Here is a 25,611-nt window from a genome sequence, read left to right as displayed (position 1 = left end):
CAGACATTTCTTCCCCCAAATTTATTGCTAGGGTATATGATTTTCTGATAAAAATAAAAGAAAAATTTCATTAAATTTCTCTCTAGATTCATAACATGCAAGTATTTTAGCAAGAAGAAACATAGTGTCTATGACCTAGAAAGTTTCTAAGAACACACAAGATAATTTCTAACAAAGTATTTCTCAAAACCGATGTAGTCAAAATATTTGGGTGCCTTTAGAAACATCTGTCTAGCTGGAAAATATTTTATCTCTATTCCCCAGTTCCTGATTAAGGGATGAGCCTATAATCTGTGTATATGGAAATTACTATAGCTACTTGTTAAGAATTAATTGGTAGGAAACTAAAAAGTTAATGCTTTTGTATGCAACAAATGAGTGTAAGTGCAAACTGTCTTGGATAAGAAGGCAGGGAAAGGATAATGCAATGAAGGAACCATTAGATTAGATAAATAAATAATGTCCAAGCCAAAACTGGGTCTGTAAGAGTCAGGAGGGTTGAGCAAGGGCAGAGAAGCTGGAGAATTTCTCATTTTGAGGTAGAAAGAAAAACTTAGGGACTTGGTTTGGATGACCATTTTCTTAGAGGTCAATGGCATTGTCATAGATTAAACTGGGCCAAGAGTAGAAATCAATGTATCTGTACAATTCTAGGTACCTTTACTTACTAAAAGTCTACTCTGGGCTTGCAATAAACTAGTAGATTGTTTTAAAATTGTTATTACTCTTAATACGTAAAGATTGTAAACAGTAATTTGACAGAATTGGAAGGAAAGGGCAGCAAAGCATGCAAAGCTGATATGTAGGTACCACAGTAAACAATAGGATTCTTGTAAGGGGACTGTTCATATCCCCTTGTTAGCATGACATTACTCATGTTTCAGGTCCACATTCAAAGAAAAGTTAAGACCTATGTAGTATACTCTATCCTGATACATTTGAGAGTGTTTGGGGCACCCCAGGGAAAGCCACTTTATTCTGTTCTAATCACCTAATCTCCTAAAATATTTTTCAATTATCAATTGTACAACATATTTCGGATGGTACCATATGTTGTATGATATTTATATAATCACATCCTAAATCAAATACATTAAGACTAAAATCTAGATTTTAACAGAGAAAGTAATTGTTCTAATCTACTATAACACATATAAACTAAGAAAATATCTATTATTTTTTTATATTCAGAGGTAATAAACAATAGACCTATATTATTATTCTTAGGCTAGGTGAGAAGAAGTGTTTCCAACCTTAATATATGAAAAAAATATTTTCCTAAAATTTTCTATGTGGTGAAATACAGTAAAATAGAATCTCGTTTTTAGCTGCATTCTATTATAATATTCTGCTCGCCAAAAATAGGGGATACTTTATCATTTCATATTCATCTTGAAATATCTCCTAATTTTTGTGAGCAGCATATTAAACTGAGAAATATTCTCGTGAATCAAAGCTTTTGTATTTGCTACACATTCTATGAATTGAGCAGGTGTCCACATGAAAAAGTATATTAGAATATGTGTTATCCTCCAGCCCCTTTCTCTTTCCTGGCTGATTTGATTAGATTCAGAGTTGTGACTTACAAATATACATTCTTGTCAGTTCCAAGTCTCAGTTCATAGGCTACCAAGTACATTTTTATGTGACCTTCTTGGCTTCTTTCCTATGAAAATGGCTAATGACAGACCCAGGAATTGAAGCTCTCCAGACAAGTCTGCAAAGCCATGTCACTTAATGTCTTTCCATGGTAAAATGGATTTGTGCTATATGATGCTGTTTTTTATAATGGCTGGGTCCCTTAACACCCTCTGTCCCTTCTATCCCCTAAAACCCCTTCCAGAAAGGCCAACATTATCTTTTAATAAGAACTTTAGACCACTGCAAAGAATTAGCCAAAAGTAAACATTAAAGCAGAAAAAGGGCAATGAGACTAATATCAATAGCTAATTAATCATTATTTGATTCATACTTTTCCTATTATGACACATTAGAAAGTATATTTAACATACTACTTTATGATACATACTTTTTTTTTAAAGCAATCTTGTATAAAATTCTGTTGTCTGTAAAATCAAGAAAAGTGATTATTTAGTTATTACTTACGGTAAAAATTTAAGGAAGTTTTCTCAAAATATCTAATCAATGAATCATTTTCTCTTTATATCTGAGAGATTTTATACAGAAATTCTAAAGGAGGAATAAACTTTATTTCTGTCTATTGCCCACCAGTATGAACCTATATCTCCTCCTTTTTCTGTACTGATCCATAAACTTTATTATTCAAAAGAATAATAAAATATATATCTGTCTGAAAATTCTACTTCTGACCAACCTTATCCATGCCTGATTTATGGGTCTCTGAGGAATGACAAAATTGGAGGGAGAGGGCAGACTAGTCCTTTCTCTCTTCTAAAGGACATGAGGAGGCCAGGAATCTGACCAGAGCTTTCTGATAATCATTTACTTACTTCAAATTCCATAGTCCCACCCACATTCTTATCAAATAGTAGAAAGGAATTATGTGGAAAATTATATAATAATTATGATTAAAACCATAGGTTTCTGGCCAGATTCAATACCAATTGACCTGTAGCCCTTTTTGTGTGTATGACAATATTCTGTCATGTGATCCAGTTAGAATCATTACCACATACTGATATAAAAACAGTTTTCTTAATTGTAACAAATAAAAGAACAACTCAATAAACAAAATTATAGAATAACAAAACGAAGAGTTGATAAGATCCAAGATTGTAGTTCTGGTTTACATTCATATATTTCAATATATGGTATTTATTTTTACATGTTTGAACATGGGCCTTTTGTTTATCTTCTATTTTCTTTAAAAAAATAGACACTCCTTTTTCATTTTTTCTAGGCCTGTATTTCATATTATAAAGTTTGATTTTCCACAAGCCTAAAATTCAACTATGAGAAACATTAAGATTGAGAATTATATTTCAAATCTTGGCAGAAAAAGAAAGCCTCAATGGTTTCAGCTCAGAAATTAGGATTGGTAGAACAGCTCATACTTAGATGAGTATCTTTTGAAGTATGGAAACTGGAACATGAAAACTGATGTCAGTGACATGTTCACTATCTTTTGGCCACTTTTATTTTCTCAGAATCTGGTTTCCTAGGTTAACCTAGGCATAGTTTTTGTCTTTTAGATGTTCTTCAACCTAACTTTCCCATATTCATTTTTCTATTCTCTTCACATTATACTGTAGGCATCAAATGGAAATCAAGGAGCCAGTGTTCTAATTAACACCTCACCTACCCTCAACACACTTGCTGCCTCAAAGGCATACATATAGATGACCTAGTCATAAAATTAAGACATAACTGAGAAAACTGCAATGCAAACCACTACAAATCAATTGTAATAACCAGATAAAGGATATCAGGGAAAATGGCAGAGTAAAAAAAATCAAAATTTATTCTTCCATTAAAGTAATGAGTAAACTGGAAACAAATTTTTTTATAATTTCATAGTAAATGTTTTTCATAGTAAATTTTTTCATAGTTTCAGAACTCTGAAAATCAACTAAAGGCCTCAGTATTCCAGAATACATTTATTTAAGAAAAGTGGCTCATCTAGGTAAGAATGGTGAACTTTGGTATTTTCACTTGCCCTACTTCCAACCCCTTTCTCCAGTTCCGCAGTGTCTGTGAAAAATAATATCTCATCACCACAGAGACCTATTTTCATTGCGGTGTCTGCCTCGTTTTTTGCAACTCTGGTTATACCCATCGCTCTTATATTTTTTGTCTTCATTGTCTTGCATCTAAATTACCATGTCTATTTTATAAAGCTTTCAGAGTATATATTAACATTAGAACAATTAGAACTAAGCAACAGAGGAAAAGGAAGTGGATGATAGAACAGAAGTGATGATTCCACAGGAATGTCATGAAATATAAAGTTAAATTAAGAGAAGAAAAATGTGACATGTATATGAAGGAAAGAGTCAGACTAGAAAGTACTGGTAGCTGTGTTTTATTTGTATTCTACCTGGTATTAGGCTGGGTGACTGCAGCTAAAAGTAGTTTATTCTTGACAATTTGGCAGGGGGCAATAAGGAAGCTCCAGATCATGCACAGAGTTATTCATCTTAGCTGACCTAAATTTTTAATGAAAGAGTTTCCAAGGTGTTTGCTATGAAATATTCAAGTAACTCTGTAATTCTGTAATCTTAGGTGGGTACAAATGAAGAAGGGGGGAATTAAAACTTTATTATAACCCTCCTCTAATTGTTTTTCTGTAAAGAGGCAAGCATCTATAGTTTCATATAATAAACATTTATATATCTAGTACATTTAAAAAATGCTCATTTTGTATACATGCTCATCATTCTTCTACCTTGTTCTATTTCTTTAAAATGTACTAGTCCATTTCCTTCCTTATGCTTCTGTTACAGGGCTGAAAGCTTTATATATCATATGATAACCCCTCAGTAAGTCAGTCAAACTGACATCCCTCAGTCCTAAAGCTAAGATCCTCCAAGGAAGCTTGTTCTGAATAAGTTATTTTTTACCACCTTACACTGCTTAATTTTACCTAACCATTTTCATAGAAATGTGGGGTTTATAAAGTATATTTCCTGGACTGTATGGCATAATTGATTTCTTTTAAAAGGTGATAGTGTTGAGTCTAAAATAATAGTGTCTTTCACCTAAAGTTGAGAAAACCATACATAAATACCAACAGAATAGGTGGCCACAAAGGTTTGAGGAATAAAAATTCCTCAGGTTCCTAAAAATTTTTCCAAGGACTAGTAATATCCATCACTAGAAATCATTATTTTGGAATATACAGCAAATATAATTAATTCAAGAGAGAGAAATAACTGATTGTCATTAATACAGTAACCTCACTTACCATCCTTAGGAAGCCAATAATCTAAAAAATCCTAAAGAATGGTATATGTTTAAAAGGGGAGAAAAGCAAAAAGACAAGTCCAGATCCTAAAAAGCCACCTGAAGAGGAGAGGCCATGTAGGGTATACCTGAAAGTGGCATGAAGGCTCTAAATATAGGAAAAGTATACAGCCACCATGAGGATAATGAAATAGAGAAGGAAGAACATTCATTTAGTCTACAATTTAAACTTAGTGCTGAGAGTTATCAAAAGACAGACTTTTCACTAAACCTAAGAACAACTGTAAAAATGGAGGATACAATATAATTATTCACTATTGAATAGAATTCACATAATTATTAAAATATTAATTTGTCAACAGCTCCAATAAGGGGTAATATAAAAATATACAAAGAACTCACAAAGCTCAGCAACATACAAACAAGCGATCCAGTTAAGAAATGGGAAGAGGGCAGGAACAGACAATTCTCCCAAGAAGATATACAAATGGCCACAGATATATTTTAAAAAGCTCACCTTCACTAGCTATTAGAGAAATGCAAATCAAAACTACAATGGAATACCACCTCATACCTGTTAGATTGGCTATTATCAACAAGACAGTTAATAACAAGTGTTGGAGAGGCTGTGGAGAATAAGGAACCCTCATTCACTGTTGGTGGGAATGTAAATTAGTACAACCATTATGGAAGAAAGTATAGTGATTTCTCAAAAAACTAAGAACAGAAATACCATACAACCCACCAATCCCTCTACTGGCTATCTACCCCCAAAACTCGAAAACATTGGTATGTAAAGACACATGCAGCCCCATGTTTATTGCAGCATTATTCACAGTCACAAGACATAGAAACAACCAAAGTGCCCCTCAATAGAGGATTGGATAAAGAAAATTTGGTATATATATACAATGGAATACTACTCAGCCATAAGCAATAATGACATAGGGTCATTTATGTCATAATGACCCTTGAGAACATTATACTGACTGCAATAAGTAAATTAGAAAAAGCTAAAAACTGTATGATTTCACACACAGATGGGATACAAAGACAAAACTGAGACTCATGGACATAGATAAGAGTACAGGGGTTACTAGGAGGAGGGAGATATAGGAGAGGGGGGAAGGCATTAGGGGAAGAGTGTAAAGGGACAATATAAAGTGATTTGGCATTAGGTGATGGTTATTTAACATAATTAACTAATCAAATGATGGAGTGATGTTTGCCTGAAATCTATGTACACATTCATCAATGTCACCCTGTTAAAGTTAATTTTCTAAACAAATAAATTAGAAAATATTAATGTATAATTACACATTATTTTCCTTAGATACTTACGTATTTGAAAGAGTATTAGGAGGACAAAAACATTGGCATGTGGAAGGATCCTGAGGTCCTATTTATCAGAAAAAGAAAATTACAGTTAGTTTTTATAAAATTTTAATTAATATCTTTTAAGAGCTGTTTATTCTCTGTTGTCAATGCTTTGTTTAAAAGTCTTCCATGGCCTGACCAGGTGGTGGCGCAGTGGCTAGAGCATCAAACTGGGATGTGGAAGACCCTGGTTTGAGACCCCAAGGTCACCAGCTTGGGCGCAGGGTTATTCCATCTGCTGTAGCCCCATAGTCAAGGCACATATGAGAAAGCAATCAATGAACTAAGGTGTCACAATAAAAAGCTGATGATTGATGCTTCTCTCTCCATTCCTGTCTATCTGTCCCTATCTATCCCTCTCTCTGAGTCTCTCTCTGTCTCTGTAAAAAAACAAATAAACAAATAAATAAATAAAATAAAAGTCTTCCATGAAGTCCAAATTCTTTAGCAAAGCATAAAATATACTATACACTTTGATATTCTTACCTACCTGTCTATTGTCATCTTTGGCTAGTTTTTCAATGTATTCTATGGTTCAAACACATAGAATAACTTATAATTTCCTAAATATACCATGTTTTCCATACCTTTGTGCTCCTGTTTTTCCTATTTCCTTTGTCTGGAGCACACTATGCTTTCTTTTAATGTCTCATCTTTTCTGTATTATTCAGCTTGTGTTATTGTCTACTAAGCCTTTTTCAACTTACCAATGTAAGTAAAAAACCTCTATTTCTCTTAAAGCATTCTACATATTTCTATTCTAAAACTGATAATGCTATATTGTAATTACGTGTTTAGTTTTCTGTCTCTCTGTGACATAAATTTACCACTATATCCTCAGAACTTAACACATATTATTTATTTGTTGAATCATAATTTAATTAATATATATTTTCTCAACATTTATACATTGATTTGTCTGTCATCAATCTCTTCTGACTCAAATACCATCTAACTTGCTTTGTATGTAGTTTAGTAAGATTCCATTACTCAATTATAGTAAATACTCTGTGTGCAGATGACATAGGAAGTCTTTGTGCAGATCTCTATCAGCACATTGGTTAGTTATATGTCAATTATGCAAATACACAAATAAAAGTTTAGACAAAATGAATGTCCCAGTTATAGAAAGTTGTATTAATAGTTAAAGCCAATTCAAGGTCAAACTTAAATGAAAACACTTGTTTCTTCCAATAAATGAGTGGTTAATACATACCCATGATTTGTGTAAAATGTCTTACTTAAATCTTATGAAACTTTTTGACTTTGTGTAAATATGATTTTGTGTGTGTGTGCATTCAGTTTTGGAGAAGAAACAATTGGAATAAGAATACACAAACCTGAGAAATTAGGTATGAAGACAATACTATTTTAAAAGAAAAAAATTCTGCAGAGTTTTTAATAATATTTATGCCTACAATTCTGCACAAAACATTAAACTATTCTCTTAAAAACTGCTAAACTTCAAGGAGGTAAGATAAATTCATGAGAGTAAAAAATTGAGGGGAACATAAATCTGGAATGGTAGGCAAGTGTTGAAGCTGATGCCTGTCTTGTGCGTGGGCATTGGCCATGCCTTCAAACTTAATAGTGGGTCTGGAGATTTAAAACAAGACTTTAGGAATAAAAAAGATGGAGGAGAATTAAAACAATGAGTCCCCTTAAAGACATTTAAAAAGATGTTTAATATTATTGATCATCAGAGAAATGCAAATTAAACCATAATGAGATCGCACCTCACACCTGTCAAATGGCTATCATCAGTAAATCAACAAACAAGTGCTGACAAGGATGTGGAGAAAAGGGAAACCTTGAGAACTGTTAGTGGGAATAGACTGGTGTAGCTACTGTGGGAAGAAGAATAGAGCTACCTCAAAAATTAAAAAATAAATCTGTCTTATGACCTAACTTTTCCACTCTGGCAATATAGTCAAAGAAACCTGAAATGCTAATTCAAAAGAAGATATGCACCCCTGTGTTCACTGCAGTGTTATTGACAATAGCCAAGATTCGGAAATAGCCCAAGTGCTCATCAGTAGATGAGTGGATAAAAAGGAGTGGTACATTGGAAACACACTCATAGATACAGAGAACAGTCTGACAGCTGAAAGAAGAGAAGGGGGTTGGAGGGCTGAGAGAAAAGGTGAAGGGATTAAGCAAAAATAAAAATCATAACCACACACAACAGTATGGTGATTTCCAGAGAGGAAGCAGCCTGGTGATGAATGGAGATTTGACATAAGGTGGTGAATGCACAGTACCAATATATAGATGATGTATCATAGAATTGTACAACTGAAATCTACATAATTATATTAATGTCACCCTCAATAAATTCAATAAAAAATAACCAAAAATACTGAGTCCCTAAAAATATACTGGAACCTAAAAAGCTACAATTTTATGAAAGAGTTGCCTTATAAAAATGGTACACCATAGAAGTAGCAGTACAAATAAATTATGTCTTGGTTTCAGCTGTGGATAGAGGACAAAGAAAATAAAAATATTTCCTTAGAATTCATAAGCACAGTTTATCTCTTATGTGACTTTGAAGATCAAATCCATGCTATGATTCATAAAACTCCAAGTGAGAAAATAATTTAAAGTGAATCTGTTAATTGCTCTCCCAGATGCCTAACAGAAGCATTTGAAAAAATTCTAACAATTTTATTGAAGTGTAATTAATATTTAAAGATTTGAGCATATTTAATGCATTAAATTTGATGAGTTTCTATACTGTAAGGAATAATACATGCTATACAAATACAATTCCCAACAATACATTTCTTTAAAAAAATGGCCCCACATAGATCAACAATAACACTTTCTACACACATACACACAAAAATAAAAGAAACCAAACACCATGACTGTTAGTAGAAAATAAACAACATGCCTTATAGTTAGACCTCAAAGATTGTGGATATTTAAATTACCAGTTACAAAGTATAAAATAAATGCATTTCGTATCTTTAAATATATAAAGGAGGGATTGGAAAACAGAAATAGATTAAGAACCTATTTAAAAAATCTAAAAAATAAAATCTAGTCAAATTTGCAAAGTAGAAATTTTATTATATATGTATACATAATGTTTAATGTCACAAAACATAAAAATGATTTGAATTGATAAAATAATAAATTTGGTATAACTGTAGAGAGAATTGGTAAATTGAAGGATAAATTTGAAGAAACTAACTAAAATGTAACAGAGAAAAATGGAAAACTTGGGAGTTATTAGACTATGTAGAAGAGAAATAGAATGTCATATATAGTGATTCAGAAGAAAAGAATAAAGAAAGTAGGAGAGACAATAAAGAAAAGCTTCAACAGAGCTGCTCATCATAGTAATACTAAAACAAAAGAACTTAAAAGTAGTTGAGATGTGTTGGAGAGGAGGAAGGAAAGGAAATATTTCCCTTACATTGGAATTATTATTAAGGACAAAAAGTAGAACATTTAAGTAGCATGGCATCTTTAAACTGCTAAAAAAATATATTTGTTCCTGAGAACTTGTACCCAGCCATAGTTATATCTAAAAAAATGAGTAAAATACAGGTTTTATCAAATAAAATCTGAAATTTTACTCCCCCAATACATTCACTAGTGATATTTTTAAATAATGAAAATACTGTAGGAAGAAAGATCATAGCCTGGATAAGTATGAGGTACAACCAGAAGCTTGAGCCAGGCTGAATAAAAAGATTTAACTCCTACACCTGGCCATTATGTCAAGGTGGGGAATTAGCTGTTTTACCTAATAAGTAGCAGCCCACAAAGAGTCAAGAAAAATGATGAAACAAGGACATATGTTCAAAAAAGAAAAAGATAAAACTCAGGAAACTGATTTTAATGGAACAGAGGTATATGATTTAAGAAAAATAAATTTTAAATAATGGACACCAAAATGCTTTCTGAGGTCAGCATATGCAAAATATAAATATGTGTAATTTATGACAGGAAAACATAAAATGCGGAGAGTGTAAAACATAGATCTCTGTATGAATCTAAAATTGTTATGAGCTTACAATATACTCTTCCACCAATACAATGTTTTATGTGTGTGTCATGGTCACCTCACGGAAAAAACTCTAGACAAAAGATGTAGAGATAAAGAGGCAAAACATCATTACAGTAAGTAACCATCACAAAAAGAGAGAAAGGAAAAGAGAATTAAAGAAAAAAGGAATTATAAATTAGCAGAAAATAATTACAAAGTAGCAATTATAAATTCATACCTATCAAAAATTAATTTAAATGTAAATAAGATAAATTCTTCACTCAAATGAAATAGAGTAGCTCAATAAATTTTTTAAAAAGCCTAACTATATGATATCTATAAGAGACTCACTTCAGCTTTAAAGACACAAATAGACTATAAATGAAGGTGTGGAAAAGATATTCCATGCAACTGGAAAACCAAAAGAAAATAACAACTGCTATAATTTTATCAGAAAAAAAGAACTTAAGCCAAAAACTCTTAACAAGAGAAAAAGAAGGTCAGTATATTATGATAAATAGGTTAATTAATAAAGAATATATCACAATTGTAAAAATTTATGTACCTAATATTGGTACACCTAAATATATTAGACAAATATTAACACACGTGAGGAGTGAAAAACAATAACACAATAACAGTAAAGGAGTTAAGTACCCCACTTTTAACCATGGCTAGATCATCTAAGTGGAACATAAGTAAGGAAACATAAATCTTAAACTATGCTTTATACCATGTAGACCTAATAGACATATACAAATCATTGAATAGAACAGCAACAGCATGTGTTTTTCTCAATGCACATGAAATTAAACAAATCTTAATAAATGCAAATAAATTGAAATTATATGAAGCAAATATCCTGACCATAGTGGTGAAAACTAGAATTATAAAAGAAAAGGAAAATTCATAAATACATGGATATTTGTAGTTGGAAGTTCCTAAGAATTTATTCATTTCTCCTAGGTTATTTAATTTTGAGGGATATAATTATTCATCACAGTTTTTAATTTTTTTTATGATTCTTTGTATTTGTGTGGTAACAACATGCTTGTGCGAACACTAATGGGGCAAAGAAGAAATTAAAAGACAAATTAAAAATATTGTAAAACAAATGAAAATGGAAACACAAGATAAAAAAATTATGGAAGGCAACAAGTCCAGTTCTAAAAGAGATATTTATAGTAATGTAATATACAGATGATGTATTTTAGAATAGTGCATCTGAAACCTATATGATTTTATTAACCAATGTCACCCCAATAAATTCAATGAAAAATTTTTAAAAAATAATGAAAGATCTTAAATAAGCAATCTGATTTTACAATTCAAAGAACTAGAATAAGAAGAACAGACTAATTTCAAAGTTAATAGAAGAAAAAAATAACAAAGATCAGAGTAGGGATAAATAAAGTAGAACCTAAAAAAATTGATAAAATATTTATTAAAATAAGTGCTTAAAAAAAGAAAATATAGTCAAAGATTTAGCTACACATACCAGAAAAAAATGGAAAAAAAAATTAAAGAGCATACATTACAACTGATAACATGCAAATTCAAAGAATCCTAAAAAAGCTATGATGAATAATTATATTACTCAAAATTCTATAACCTGAGAGAAATGGATAAATTCTTAGGAACTTCTAACTGTGAAGATAAAAAATTAGGAAATCAAAAATCTGAATATTCCAAATTCTAGTAAGGAGATTAAATCAGTAATAAAAAATTCTTTAAACAAAGAAAAATTCAGGACCAGATAGTTTAGTGGTTAATTGACCAAACATTTAAAGATGAATGAATACCAATCCTTCTCAAAGTCTTCCAAAATAAAAGGGGGATCACTTTCAGATTCATTTTATAAACTAGATTACCCAGATATCAAATTCAGACAAAGACACTATGAGAAACAAAAAATTATAGGCCAATATCCCTGGTGAACATAGATGCAAAATCCAAGACAAAATATTAGCAAATCAAATTAGCAGTACATTAAAAGGATCATACACCATAATCAAGTTGGCTTTATCCCTACAATGCATGGATAATTCAACAAAAGGAAAAGATTAAGTATGATCCATGACATTAACAAAATGAGGGATAAAAATCATATCATCTCTAGATGCAGAAAAAGCATTTGACAAAATTCAACATCCTTTTGTGGTACAAGTTCTCAACACATGGTGCATGCAAAGTACTCAATATATTAAAATAAATATATGACAAGTCTACAGCTAACATGTTCAATGGTGAAAAGAAGAGGCATTTTCTTCAATATCAGGAACAAGACAAAAATACAGTCTCACCACTTTTATTCACAATAGTATTAAAAATGCTAGCCAGAGCAATAAGGCAAGGGAAAAATGCCCAAATTAGAAAGAAAGAATATTGTCTCTATTTGCAGATTACATATTATATATAGAAACCAAAACAATTTCACCAAAAAACTTTTAGAACTAATAAAGGAATTCAGTCAAGATACAGGCTATAAAATCAGTACAAAAATCAGTTGCATGTCTGCATACCAATAGCAAACTATCAGAGAAATTAAGAAAACAATTCCATTTAAATAGCATCACAAAAAAATTTAAACAAGGAAGTGAAAAATCTGCATGCTGAAAAATATAAGACATTGATGAAAGAAATTGAAGACACAAATAAATGGAAATATATCCTCTGTAGTAATAGGGAAGAATTACTATTAAAATGGCCATACTACCCCAAGTGGTCTACAGTTTCAATGCAGTGCCTATCAAAATTCCAAATCAGTTCTCACAAAATAAAACAAACATTCCCACAATTTGTATAGAACTACAAAAGATTCGAAATAACCAACCAATCGTGAGAAAGAAGAAAAAGTTAAAGGCATCACACTTTTCTATTTCAAATAATATTTTGAAGCCATAATAATGAAAGCAATATTATATTGACATAAATGTAGACACATAGGCCAACAGTACAGAATAGAGAGCCCAAGAATAATGTGTATATATATATATACAAATAATTTACAAGGAGTCAAGAATATTTAATGAGGAAAAAATAGTCTCTTCAATCAGTGATGCTGAGAAAACTACAGAACCAAGTACATGCTGAAGAATAAAACTACCCCTATCTTACAGTGTACATAAAAATCAACTCAGAATTGATGAAAACCTCAAACATAAGACCTGAAATTGTAAAACTCCTAGAAAAAAACATAGAGGGTTATCTCCCTGACATTAATCTTCTCAAATATTTTTTTGGCTTGGTCACCAAAACAAAGACAATGCAAGCAAAATTAAACAAGTTGAATTACTTCAAACTAAAATACTTTGGGAAATCAATAAAAAACTATCAATAAAATGTTAAGATAACCTATGAAATGGGATAAAGTATTTGCAAAACACATATTCAATAAATTGCTAATATCTAATACAGAGGGATACAACTGAAGAGCAAAGAAAAAAATACCTAGGAAAAATGAACCCAAGAGCTGATTAGCTATTTTTCCAGTTAATGAAACCAACAAAGAACAGGTATATGAAAAGGTGCTAAATGTCACTAGTCATCATAGAAATGAAAATCAAAACACCAGTCAGATGCATCTCACACCTCTTCTAATGGTCATTAACCAAAAAGTCAGAAAATAAGTGCTTTGTGATTATAACACAAAAATCTATATTTTTGAAATTTTAAAAATAACTAAATTATTAGTATAAGTAATATGTACATAAAATGATACATTATGAATAATTTTATGCTAATACATCTGAACATTTAGGATATCTGATCAGTTCCTAGAAAAAGGTAACTTATAAGAATAACAACTAATCATATATTTAAAAAATCAGAATTGTAATTTTAAACTATCCAACAAAGAAAACTGCTAGACCAGATAGCTTTACTAGTAAACTCAACTAAACCTTTAAGAAAAAGTTAATTCAATATTTTTCATAGGTCTTTCAGCAGAAAATAAAGGATTGATGCTTATGAGAATATCACAACCTTTATTTGGGAAAAAAAATTATGAGAAGTGGAAATTATAAACTAAATACTACCATGACCACAGAAACAAAAGTGTAAAACAAAACATTGGCACATTAAATCTGGTACACAGAAAAAAAATAATGTATTTGATTAAATTATTATTACTTAGAGTAACAAAAGTTTTGGGTGGAATTTTAAAAATCAACATAATTAATAGAATAAAGGAGATTTAATTTAAAACACATAAAAAAGTATACTATGGCAAGTACTATTTATTTCTAAATTGGAAGGATAGTATATATCACTTATGCCTATTGTATAAGAGCTTTGCTGACTACCCTAGGTAGTCCTAGGCTCTGTCTTCTAATTGCTCTGATTTGTATACACACCTCTTGTCTTTATTGCACTTATTATATTGTGTTGTGGTTATTGGCATGCCTATCTCTTTACTTCACAGTAACAGCCATGAGTAAAAACCATGGATTTTTTTTTTTCATTTAATGTTTAGCACCATAGCCAGCATGAATCAAGAGCTCAATAAATGTTAGTTCAAAGAATGAATTAAAACATTGCATAATTTACTCAATAGTTATTTTTTATCTTTACCTGATCCATTGGCGCAGCTTAATTTCTTGTTTTGTCTTTCATTCCAATCAGCATTTGTATCCTTCTGTATAATCCAAACAACAAAACAAACACATATCCTTAAAAGATTTTTTCCAGGATTTGAACAACAAATATATATATACACATATATACATATATTATATATATATATATATGTGTGTGTATATATATATTTAAAAAATTGTTTGTGAACTTCCCTTAAGTGTCAAGTTAAGTACAATAATTAGTGCTATTTATGTTACAACTGTTGCCCAGGTGGTGGCGCAGTGGATATGTTACAACTATTTTCAGAATTTAAAATTTTATATTTATATCATAAGAGGTCTATGAGCCCATTCACACATTTGGTGTTTTGTTAAGACTCTGGATTTAGAATGTATTTGTATTCACATCTAAGATTATTACAATAAAAGGATACCCTGTAGGATAAGTAAGGGGAAAAAACACAAGCTGAGTCTGGAGAAATTCATGCAGTCTTCCTAAGCTCTTTCCCTCCTGTGGGAAGATATGCTTGAGCATCTTCTTTTCTCCAGCAGTAAAAAATGCAGAAATGTGTGCAATGTTTCTACCCAGGAAATCCATTAGAAACTTAGGACTCAAAGTTTCTATTGAAATCTGGTCATGAAGTCATTCCTGCTTTAGTGCATACCCAAATTCCAGCCACCGAAAAAAAAGGTAATCAGACATTCTGCAAAAATTACATTGTTTGCAGAGTCTAGGTACAGTGCCCCATCTATTCAGTTAGGAAAAGTTCAATTAGAGAATGCTAGAAAAGTCAAGTTATCAAACATTAGCTAAAGGCCAATGTTGCAAATAGGCCCTTCTAAAAGCATCTGTCTCAAGCTGTTATGTTAACTTTTTTCTGCACAATAGTATTCACTGGTATTCTAAAATTATATCTGGAGTGCATTGATTAGTAAAAAAGTTAATCAACTCAATGGGACAAAAGAACGGGCTTATTTTTTACCAAAGCTAACAAGATAGTAAAGTTTAAGTAGAGCTGGGAAACAGAACAGATTCTCAGAATACATAGGGATTCCGCTGTCTAGATTTGTCCAAGAATTCATTCTGCTCAGGGAGGTAAATCCAGAGCAAGAGACTTCTCCCTTTTACACCAGTTCTGAAAGGTGAATGAATGTAGGCTCCAGATATACATTTTCTGACAATGCTAGCCTGTGTATAACATGTAGCAAACAGGATGGATAATTATATTAATAAAATGGTATTTCTCATAAATTAGATATTTGTAGACATTTGATGCTATTTAAGACCAATGTGAATTGAAAGTTTAATAATATATATATATATATATATTACTTTAAAAAATCAGTTATAAAGTTTAGACACTGTTCTTTTTCTTTTTTATGAGCAAGGCAGGGACAGAGTCAGGAACATTGAGCTGCTCCTGTATGTTCCCTGACTGGGGAATCAAACTGGCAACCTCTCTGCTCCAGGATGATGCTCCAACTGAGCCATCAGGCTAGGGCTTAATTTTTTAAATTTATTTACTGATTGATTTACAGAGAGACAAAGGAAGGGAGAGAGAGAGGAGGGGGAAGGGAAGCATTCATTTGTTGTTCCACTCAGTTGTACCTTCATTGGTTGCTTTCTATTTGTCTCCTGACTGGGGGGTTGAACCCACAATCTTGTTGTTTGGGAACAACACTCTTCATCAACTGAGCTAACGGGCCAGAACCTAGACAGGTATTTTTTTGTTTTGCTTTGTTTTGTTTAGTAAAGGACATAACCTTAGAAATTTGTTTGGCAATATGAGAACTTTAAATATCAAAGTTGTTAAGAAATATTTTTATGAGTCTTAGCATACATTAAGTTTATTTTAAATGTTTATTTATATTAAAACTACTACAGGGAAGCATATCATAGTATGGATAATTATAATAATAAAATACCACATTTTAGAAGTGCTACATAATGTAGTCTGGGAGGACACAGAAAATGATGCCACTTTTCACCCTAATCAGGTAGAATTTATTCGAAAAGAATTTAATAAATTACCAGTTTATTGGTATCTCTTTCAAACCATATTATCTCTTTAACACAGCTGAGCCAGTTAGCACTGTGTTACTAAAGGAATAGAAGATGTGATTTTAACTCATATAATAACATGTTGGCAATCCACAGAGAAAAAAAAACTGTTATATCTAGAAACTATACCCTATATTTGTTGGTAATTTTCCAACAGCAGTTAACTAATCACTAGTCAGAAGAGAATGGGGAGAGATAGTATAGCTGTCCCTGAACTATCTGTTAGTACTAGTCAAAGACAAACGAAGAAACCCAATTTGATACTTCCTCTTCAGGCTACAGGTACTTTCTGTGAACTACCATGTTGTACCCAGGTAAGACTATCTTAGGGCTATTAAAATGTTATTATGGCATGATTAATTTCAGGGAATAAAGCTGTTCTGTCTGGTCACTCTATGAATAACTTTTTAATAGCAATGATGATCGTAAGATGGTACCTTATTAATTCTGTTTATATTTAGGACAAAATAAATATTACATACCTCAGGTTTTGTAGTATCTAAATAAGACTGTGAAGATCTGGAAAAATTTTTTGTGGGTGAAGTTTGAGCTGAAATAACTGTATCTTGAACTGAGATGTATGTAGATTCTAGAAAAAGAAGAGATACCTTTAAATATGAGAAGATGATGTTACTGGAACTAGGGTGAATATTAATGAATAAATTTGGTCCAGTGTTCCCCCTGCTGAGTTACCACAATCACTAAAATTACTATAATGGGGGATTTACTTGAGATATGGAAATATATAAATGAATTATATGATTTTTGGGGATGTTCACTGTCTATAAATTTTCAGTGGTTCACCATCAGTTCCAAGGACAAGTTTTTAATCCTTAACCTCTGATCTTAATTTTTTAATATTATGACCAGCTTAATACCTGTAACTAACCACAGATCATGGCCAGAACAACTTTTCCTTTCATTCAGTCTGCAGTAGAAAACCATTAATGACTTGAATAACCAAAGCTGTCTTTTTGGGAAGAATACTTTAACAGAAAATGCATGGTGGATTAAAAAGAGGAGAAAGAGACGGGAGCAAGGGTACTAAAATAGTAAAGGATGGAAAAAACAAGGTCAGGAGCATTGGGAATGGAAAAGAATAGACAGGGAGGGAAATTAGGAAAGTAGATTAGGCAGAAAGTGGCCACTATGGAATGCAAAGTACAAGAAGAAGAGTTAACGATAATTCATGTTTTGTTCCTAGGAGAAAATAGAGGGATCAGGAAAATGATGAATTTGACTTTGTATTGAATTTGAGATGGTTCTTAGTCACTGGACGGAGATATCTGAAATTTTCTTTGTGTATATTTAGGATATGTATACGAAAGACCTTTTTAGTGACTTCCAGAAATCTAACAAGGCAAATAAAAAGTCAATGTACCTTTCTAGTCAATTGGATATGGGAAACAGGATGTATTGTATGTGGTAAGTTGATGGCACTTGTGTCCATAAAGACCTTCCTAAGGACAGATTTCTGTATTGCAACCTATAAAATCACAATCTGTCAATAATTTAATCTAATTATCACTATAAACAGCCAGAGCAGGGACCCTAACTTCCATACTTTGCAAATTTCAAAAGCTATACTTATCAAGCAATTACTTAACTATTTGGGCTAATTATAACATCTATAATCATAAATAATTCTATACCATGCTTTATTTTCTAAGATAACTATAATTTTTATAGGTAGGTAAAACTTAAAAAACTATTATGAGACCATAATTATATTCTTAACAAATAATAAACAATTATATTATTCATTTTCTTACCTTTATCATTGCAAGTATTTGATTTTTTAGTTATCAATCCATCTTTCTATATGATACAATAATAAAGAGAAAAAACATTCATTAGTAACTATATTTCTGGAAAAAGATTTTGCCTTCTATCAACCAAATACAGATTTCTCTCTTACCTTTATCCTCTCTGTCATGAAAACTATCTTAGGAACAACATTTTACCAACCTCCTAGGTTACTTTTCACAGGGATCTCAAATTTAACTATTTTGGAATTGAGTTTAGTATGTAGCAATGTACAAACTTGTTCTTCTTCCAATATTCCACATGTTGTTTAAAGCATGGAGTTAATTTAATGGTTGGTTCTAAAAGTTTAGAGTCATTCAGTTTGTTTCAGAGAAAGACAATCCAAGCCATTCCAATTGAATCTAAAGCTTAATATGCACACTGCTTATAACCAAAATAAAATTTATCACCCCAGAACCTCGTTTTACTGTGACTCTCTGGCTCACTAGAGAATGAGTACTTACGTGATTGTCTCATTCACCTTTGTATCTTTTGTCACCCAACTTCCTCATTTTCCTTCCCCTCTGGCTTAGCACAAGACTTGATCAGCAGTAGATGCTCAATAAATATTAGCTATTATTATCATTATAATTGCTAAATATTTGTTTAGATTAGTTTCTGCTAAATTATATAATGAGTTTAGCACAAAGGTAACTCAACACACTCAGGGAAGGGTTCAGTATTCCTGAATAGAACCTAATATTCCTAACTAATCAGTACCATGCTAATAGTAAAAGATAGAGCTCATAGAAGTGAAAGTTACTAGATAAAATAATAATCAGCATACAAAAGTTCGAGATATAATTTTATACCTTTTTTTCAGTGCCATTGTATCTTGTATTTGACTGAAAAACTGGATTTGCTGATTTCTTGCCAACATTCTTTGAATTACTTTGAGATTGATCAATAACATTTGTTGCAGGATCTAAAAGCAAAAGAAAGAAGCAAACACTGTAGTTCCACTAAAAATTATAGAAATATAATTGAAATACAATATACTGTGCTTAAATGAAATGGTTTGTATCAATTTTAAAAAGTCTACAGCTTAGAAACCATCATTGTAATTAAAATAACAATTCCAGTGTTCTCAAAAGTTTTTTCATCCACCTTTTTAATCCATCCATCTTTCTACTCCCATCCCTTGACAATACTGCTGTGTATCTCTCACACAAGATTATCTTGAATTTTGTATGAATGGAATCATATAGTTTGTACTCTTTTTTATTTTTACTTCTTGCTTGGCTTCTTTCATTCAACATAATGTCACATGTAATAATCATTTGTTCTTTCTTTTTTCTAAGAAGATTTCCAGTATATGGATATGTCACATTTTTTTCCTGTTGTTACAGAGACAGAGAGAGGGACAGATAAGAACAGGCAGACAGAAAGAGAGAGAGAGATGAGAAGCATCAATTCTTCATTGTGGTACCTTGGTTGTTCATTGATTGCTTTCTCATATGTGCCTTGAGCAGGGGACTACAGCAGACAGAGTTACCCCTTGCTTAAGCCAGTGACCTTGGGCTCCAGCTGGTGAGCCTTGCTCAAACTAGATGAGCCCACACGCAGGCTGGCAACCTCGGGGTTTCAAACCAGTCTGACACTCTATCCACTGTGCCACTGCCTGGTCAGGTTATGTCACAATTTTTATATATTTTTTGTTGTTTGGGTTGTTTACAATTTTGACTATTTTTAAGTAAACCTTTAAGAAATTTTATGCATAAGTCTTTGTGTGGATTTTTTTTTTCATTTTGATTGGGTAAATACTTAGTATTGGGATGACTGTGTCATATGGTAGTTATGTGTTTAACTTTTAAGAAATGCTTAACTGTTTTCAAAGTATTTTTACCATTTTGTATACCATTCATCAGTTTATCAGCATTTCAATTCTTCTAGAACTTCTCAATATTTAGTAATCAGAAGGAAGAAAATAGTAAAGATAAAAATGAAAATGAAAAAAACAGAAAAACAAGAGACAAAACAAAACTAATAGTTTACTCTGAGAAGTTGAAAAAGGATAAACCAGGTTGACCAGAAAAAAGAGATGACACAAATTTCTAGTACCAGGAAAATTAGAGATAACAGCACAACAGTTTATAGATAATACTAAAAATAAGAATAAAAGAATACTATGAAAAATGTATGGCAATAATTAAAAAAATTTATATGCAAGGGACAAATTCCTAGAACAACACAAACTACCAAATTTTATACAAGAATAAAGAGATATTGTAAAGAACCTCATATCTATTAAAGAAATTAAATATGTAATTAAAACATTTCCTCAAGGAAAACTCTGAGCTCAAGTGACTTCAATTCTGAAGCTGAACCAAATAGCTAAGAAGAAATTACATGAATACTGCACAAACTCTTCCAAAAAGTTTAGGAGTGAATACTTCTCCCAAATCATGCTTTGATATCAAGATCACTGCGATACCAAAATCATTAAAGCTTATCAAAGAAAGCAGCTAAGTTATTAGCCTCCAGGCTTCAAGAAAAGAATGTACTTCACCAGTCATCCAAGGTATCCCATTTCAGGAAGAGTGAACAAATTTTTGTCGACTTTTTTTCTGAAGACAAACACTTTGTTTACTGTCATGATATCAGTATTCTTCTCAGCCAGCTAGGTGTTACCACTTACAGTCCAACAGAATGGCAGCTATTTCTTGCCAGCTCTAAATGGAGTCTGAAATGTGTTGTCCTACACAACGGTAATGTTTGTGCAGTGGTTCCAATTCGTTATTCAACTCATCTGCAAGAAGATTATAATGAGATAAAAATTGTCCTCGATTTTCTGAAGTATGAGGAGCATAACTGGATCATTTGTGTGGATCTTAAAATGGTAAATTTCCTGCTAGCACAACAGAGAGGTTTCATAATGTATTCTTGCTTTCTGTGTTTTTGGGACAGCCGAAATTGGAAGAAACACTGGACACAGAAGGAGTAGCCAAAATGTGAAGTTCTGGAAGTAGGTATGCAAAATATTGTGAATGAACCTGTAGTTAATTGAGACAGGATCATTTTTCCCCCACTTCACATCAAACTTGCTGTAATGAAGCAGTTTGTTCAGGCTTTGAATAGAGAAAGTAAATGCTTTCAACATATTATTTCTGCTTTTCCTGCCTTGTCTTTCGAGAAGATAAAAGCAGGTATATTCAATATACCTCAAATTATTATATTTTCACAAAGATAATGCCAAGAAGCAATTCTACTTCATTATGCATTAAGATTCACTTCCGGAAAGTCACCTTGATAAGTTTCCCCAAAATCTTGAAAATGTTAGTGATGAGCAGGGGGAACACTTTCTTCAAGATCTGAAGACAATGGAAGAGCATTATCAAGGGCGATGAAACAGAAATATGATGGCAGACTACTGCTGGAGCATGAAATAAGATTGTCCTCAACAAGTACACAAACGCAAGAGCTACAAATGCAAATTTTTGCCTGAATAGAATTTAAATAAGTTTTGGGCAAATTTTATGATTAAAATAAGTGTTTTAATATGTTCTATTTCAAAACTGTAGACAAATTCTGATGCAATCATATCTTTTAGTGTATTGTTGTATTTACTGCATTATATAAATTATTATATTTTCACAAAGATGATTCCTAAGAAGACATTCTACTTCATTATGTTAAACTAAATGTTGAAAATTTTACAATAAGATGAAAACCTAAAATCTTGAATTGCAAAAAACTGTAGCTTACAGAGAAAAAACTAATGTCAGATTTGAGATCAGCACACTCGAAGTAGGTAAGAACAAGTGTTTTTGTGGATGCAACAAAAATTTTGTTCCCCAGTGTAATGAATGGGTTAACAATGAGATCAAGGAAGAAATCAAAACTTTCCTTGAAACTAATAAAAATGAACATACAACTCAAAATTTATGAGGCACAGCAAAAGCAGTCCTTAGGTGGATGTTCATAGCATTACAGGCATACCTTAAGAAGCAAAAAAAAGCTCAAATAAACAACCTAACCATACAACTGAAAGAACTAGAAAAAGAACAGCAAGTAAAGCCCAGAGGAAGTAGAAGGAAGAAACTAATAAAGATCAGAGTGGAAATAAATGACATAGAGGCTAAAAAAATAATACAGAAGATCATGAAACCAGGAGCTGGTTCTTTGAAAAGGTACACAAGATTGATGAACATTTAAACAGACTCACCAAGAAAAAAAACAAGTACTCAAATAAAATAAGCAATGAGAGTGGAGAATTAACAACTGACACAGCAGAAATACAAAGAATTGTAAAAATACTATGAAGAACTGTATGCCAAAAAATTAGACAACCTAGGTGAAATGAACAAAGTCCTTGAAACATATAATCTTTCAAAAATCAATTTGGAAGAAACAAAAAACATAAACAGACCGATTACAACAAATGAGATCAAAACAGTTATCAAAACACTCCCAACAAACAAAAACCCTGGGCCAGATGGCTTTACAGGCGAATTTTACCAAATATTCAAAAAGAACTAACTCCTATCCTTCTCAAGCTATTTCAAAAAATTCAAGAGGAGGAAAAAATTCCAAGCTCCTTTTATGAGGCAAGCATAATCCTTATTCCAAAACAAGGCAAATATAATACAAAGAAAGAAAAGTATAGGCCAATATCCCTGATGAATTTAGATGCTAAAATTCTCAACAAAATATTAGCCAACTGGATCCAGCAATACATGAAAAAAATCATACATCATGACCAAGTGGGATTTATTCTCGGGAGGCAAGGCTGGTACAATATTTATAAATCAATCAATGTGATTCATCATATAAACAAAAGGAAGGAGAAAATCACATGATAATATCAATAGATGCAGAAAAAGCATTTGATAAAATCCAGCACCCATTTATGATCAAAATTCTCAACAAGGTGGGAATACAGGGAACATATTTCAACATGATAAAGGCCATCTATGACAAACCCACAGCCAACATCATACTCAATGGGCAAAAATTAAAAGCAGTCCCCTTAAGATCAGGAACAAGGCAGGGTTTTCCCCTTTCACCACTCTTATTCAACATAGTTCTGGAAGTCCTAGCCACAGCAATCAGACAAGAAAAAGAAATAAAAGGCATCCAAATTGGAAAAGAAGAAGTAAAACTATCATAATTTGCTGATGATATGATATTATATATAGAAAACCATAAAGTCTCAGTCAAAAAACTACTGGACCTGATAAATGAATTCAGCAAGGTGGCAGGATGTAAAATTAATATTCAGAAATCAGAGGCATATTTATACACCAACAATGAACTGTCTGAAAGAGAAATTAAGAAAACAATTCCCTTCACTATTGCAACAACAACAACAAAAATAAAGTACCTAGGAGTAAATTTAACAAAGGAGGTTAAAGACTTGTACTCGGAAAATTTTAAAACTCGGAAAATTTATAAAAGAAATCAAGGAAGATACAAAGAAGTGGAAGCATATACCATGCTCATGGATAGGAAGAATAAACATCATTAAAATATCTATATTACCCAAAGTAATTTATAAATTCAATGCAATTCCCATTAAAATTCTAGTGACATACTTCAAAGATATAGAACATATATTTCAAAAATTTATATGAAACCAAAAAAAGAACACAAATAGCCTTAGCAATCTTGAAAAAAAAAGAATAAAGTAGGTGGTATTACACTTCCTGATATCAAGTTATACTACAAGGCCACTGTACTCAAAACAGCTTGGTACTGGCATAAGAACAGGCATAGAGATGAATGGAACAGATCAGAGAACCCAGAAATAAACCCATACCTTTATGGACAATTGATATTTGTCAAAGGAGGTAAGAGCATATAATGGAATAAAGACAGTCTCTTTAACAAATGGTGTTGGGAAAATTGAAAAGCTACCTTCAAAAAAATCAAACTAGACCACCAACTTACACCATTCACAATAATAAACTCAAAATGGATAAAAGACTTAAATGTAAGTTGTGAAACTATAAGCATTTTAGAATAAAACATAGACAGTAAACTCTCCGACATCTCTCACAGCAATATATTTGCTGATTTATCTCCATGGGCAAGGGAAATAAAGGACAGGATAAACAAATGGGACTATATGAAACTAAAAAGCTTTTGCACAGCAAAAGACAATATAAACAAAATAAAAAGACAAACCACACAATTGGAGAACATATTCAATAATACGTCTGATAAGTGGTTAATAACCAAAATTTATATAAAAAGAACTTGTAAAACTCAACACCAGTAAGCTATAAACAATGCAATCAAAAAATGAGAAAATAAATAGATACTTCTCCAAAGAGGACATACAGATGGTTAATAGGCATATGAAAAAATGTTCAACATCACTAATTATTAGAGAAATGCAAATTAAAACCACAATGAGATTCCACCTCACACCAGTCAGAATGGCGCTCATTAACAAAATAACGCACAATAAATGCTGGTGAGGGTGTGGAGAAAAGGGAACCCTCCTGCATTGCTGGTGGGAATGCAGACTGATGCAGCCACTGTGGAAAACAATGTGGAGATTTCTCAAAAAATTAAAAATTTAACTGCCGTTTGATCCAGCCATCTCACTTTTAGGAATATATTCTAAGAATACCAAATCACTGATTTAAAAGAAGAAATGCATCCCCATGTTTATTGCAGCATTGTTTACAATAGCCAAGATCTGGAAACAGCTCAAATATCTGTCAGTGGACGAATGGATTAAAAAGCAGTGGTACATATACACAATGGAATACTACGCAGCTGTGAAAAAGAAGCAAATGTTTCCTTTTGTGACAACATGGATGGACTTGGAAACTAGTATGCTAATTGAAATAAGCCAGGCAGAGAAAGAAAATTATCATATGACCTCACTAATTTGCAGAATCCAATAAACAATGTGAATTGAGGAGTGGAATAGAGACAGAGGCAGGATCAAAGGG

The 25,611-nt window shown here is 31.9% G+C and overlaps 1 protein-coding gene across 1 annotated transcript in view; it reads right to left on the bottom strand.

The window, feature by feature from the left end:
• The window catches only part of FSIP2 (fibrous sheath interacting protein 2), a 95,626-nt gene that overhangs the window by 53,128 nt on the left and 16,887 nt on the right, over positions 1-25,611 (bottom strand). The window contains 6 exon segments of the mRNA XM_066252747.1: positions 2,030-2,066; positions 6,226-6,283; positions 14,834-14,897; positions 17,383-17,489; positions 18,673-18,718; positions 19,519-19,631. Of these exon segments, the coding sequence (XP_066108844.1) occupies positions 2,030-2,066; positions 6,226-6,283; positions 14,834-14,897; positions 17,383-17,489; positions 18,673-18,718; positions 19,519-19,631 (425 nt within the window).

The sequence above is a fragment of the Saccopteryx bilineata genome, chromosome 1, assembly GCF_036850765.1.
Source record: "Saccopteryx bilineata isolate mSacBil1 chromosome 1, mSacBil1_pri_phased_curated, whole genome shotgun sequence".
Taxonomy (NCBI): Eukaryota; Metazoa; Chordata; class Mammalia; order Chiroptera; family Emballonuridae; genus Saccopteryx; species Saccopteryx bilineata.
This window is presented reverse-complemented; position numbering and strand designations above follow the sequence as displayed.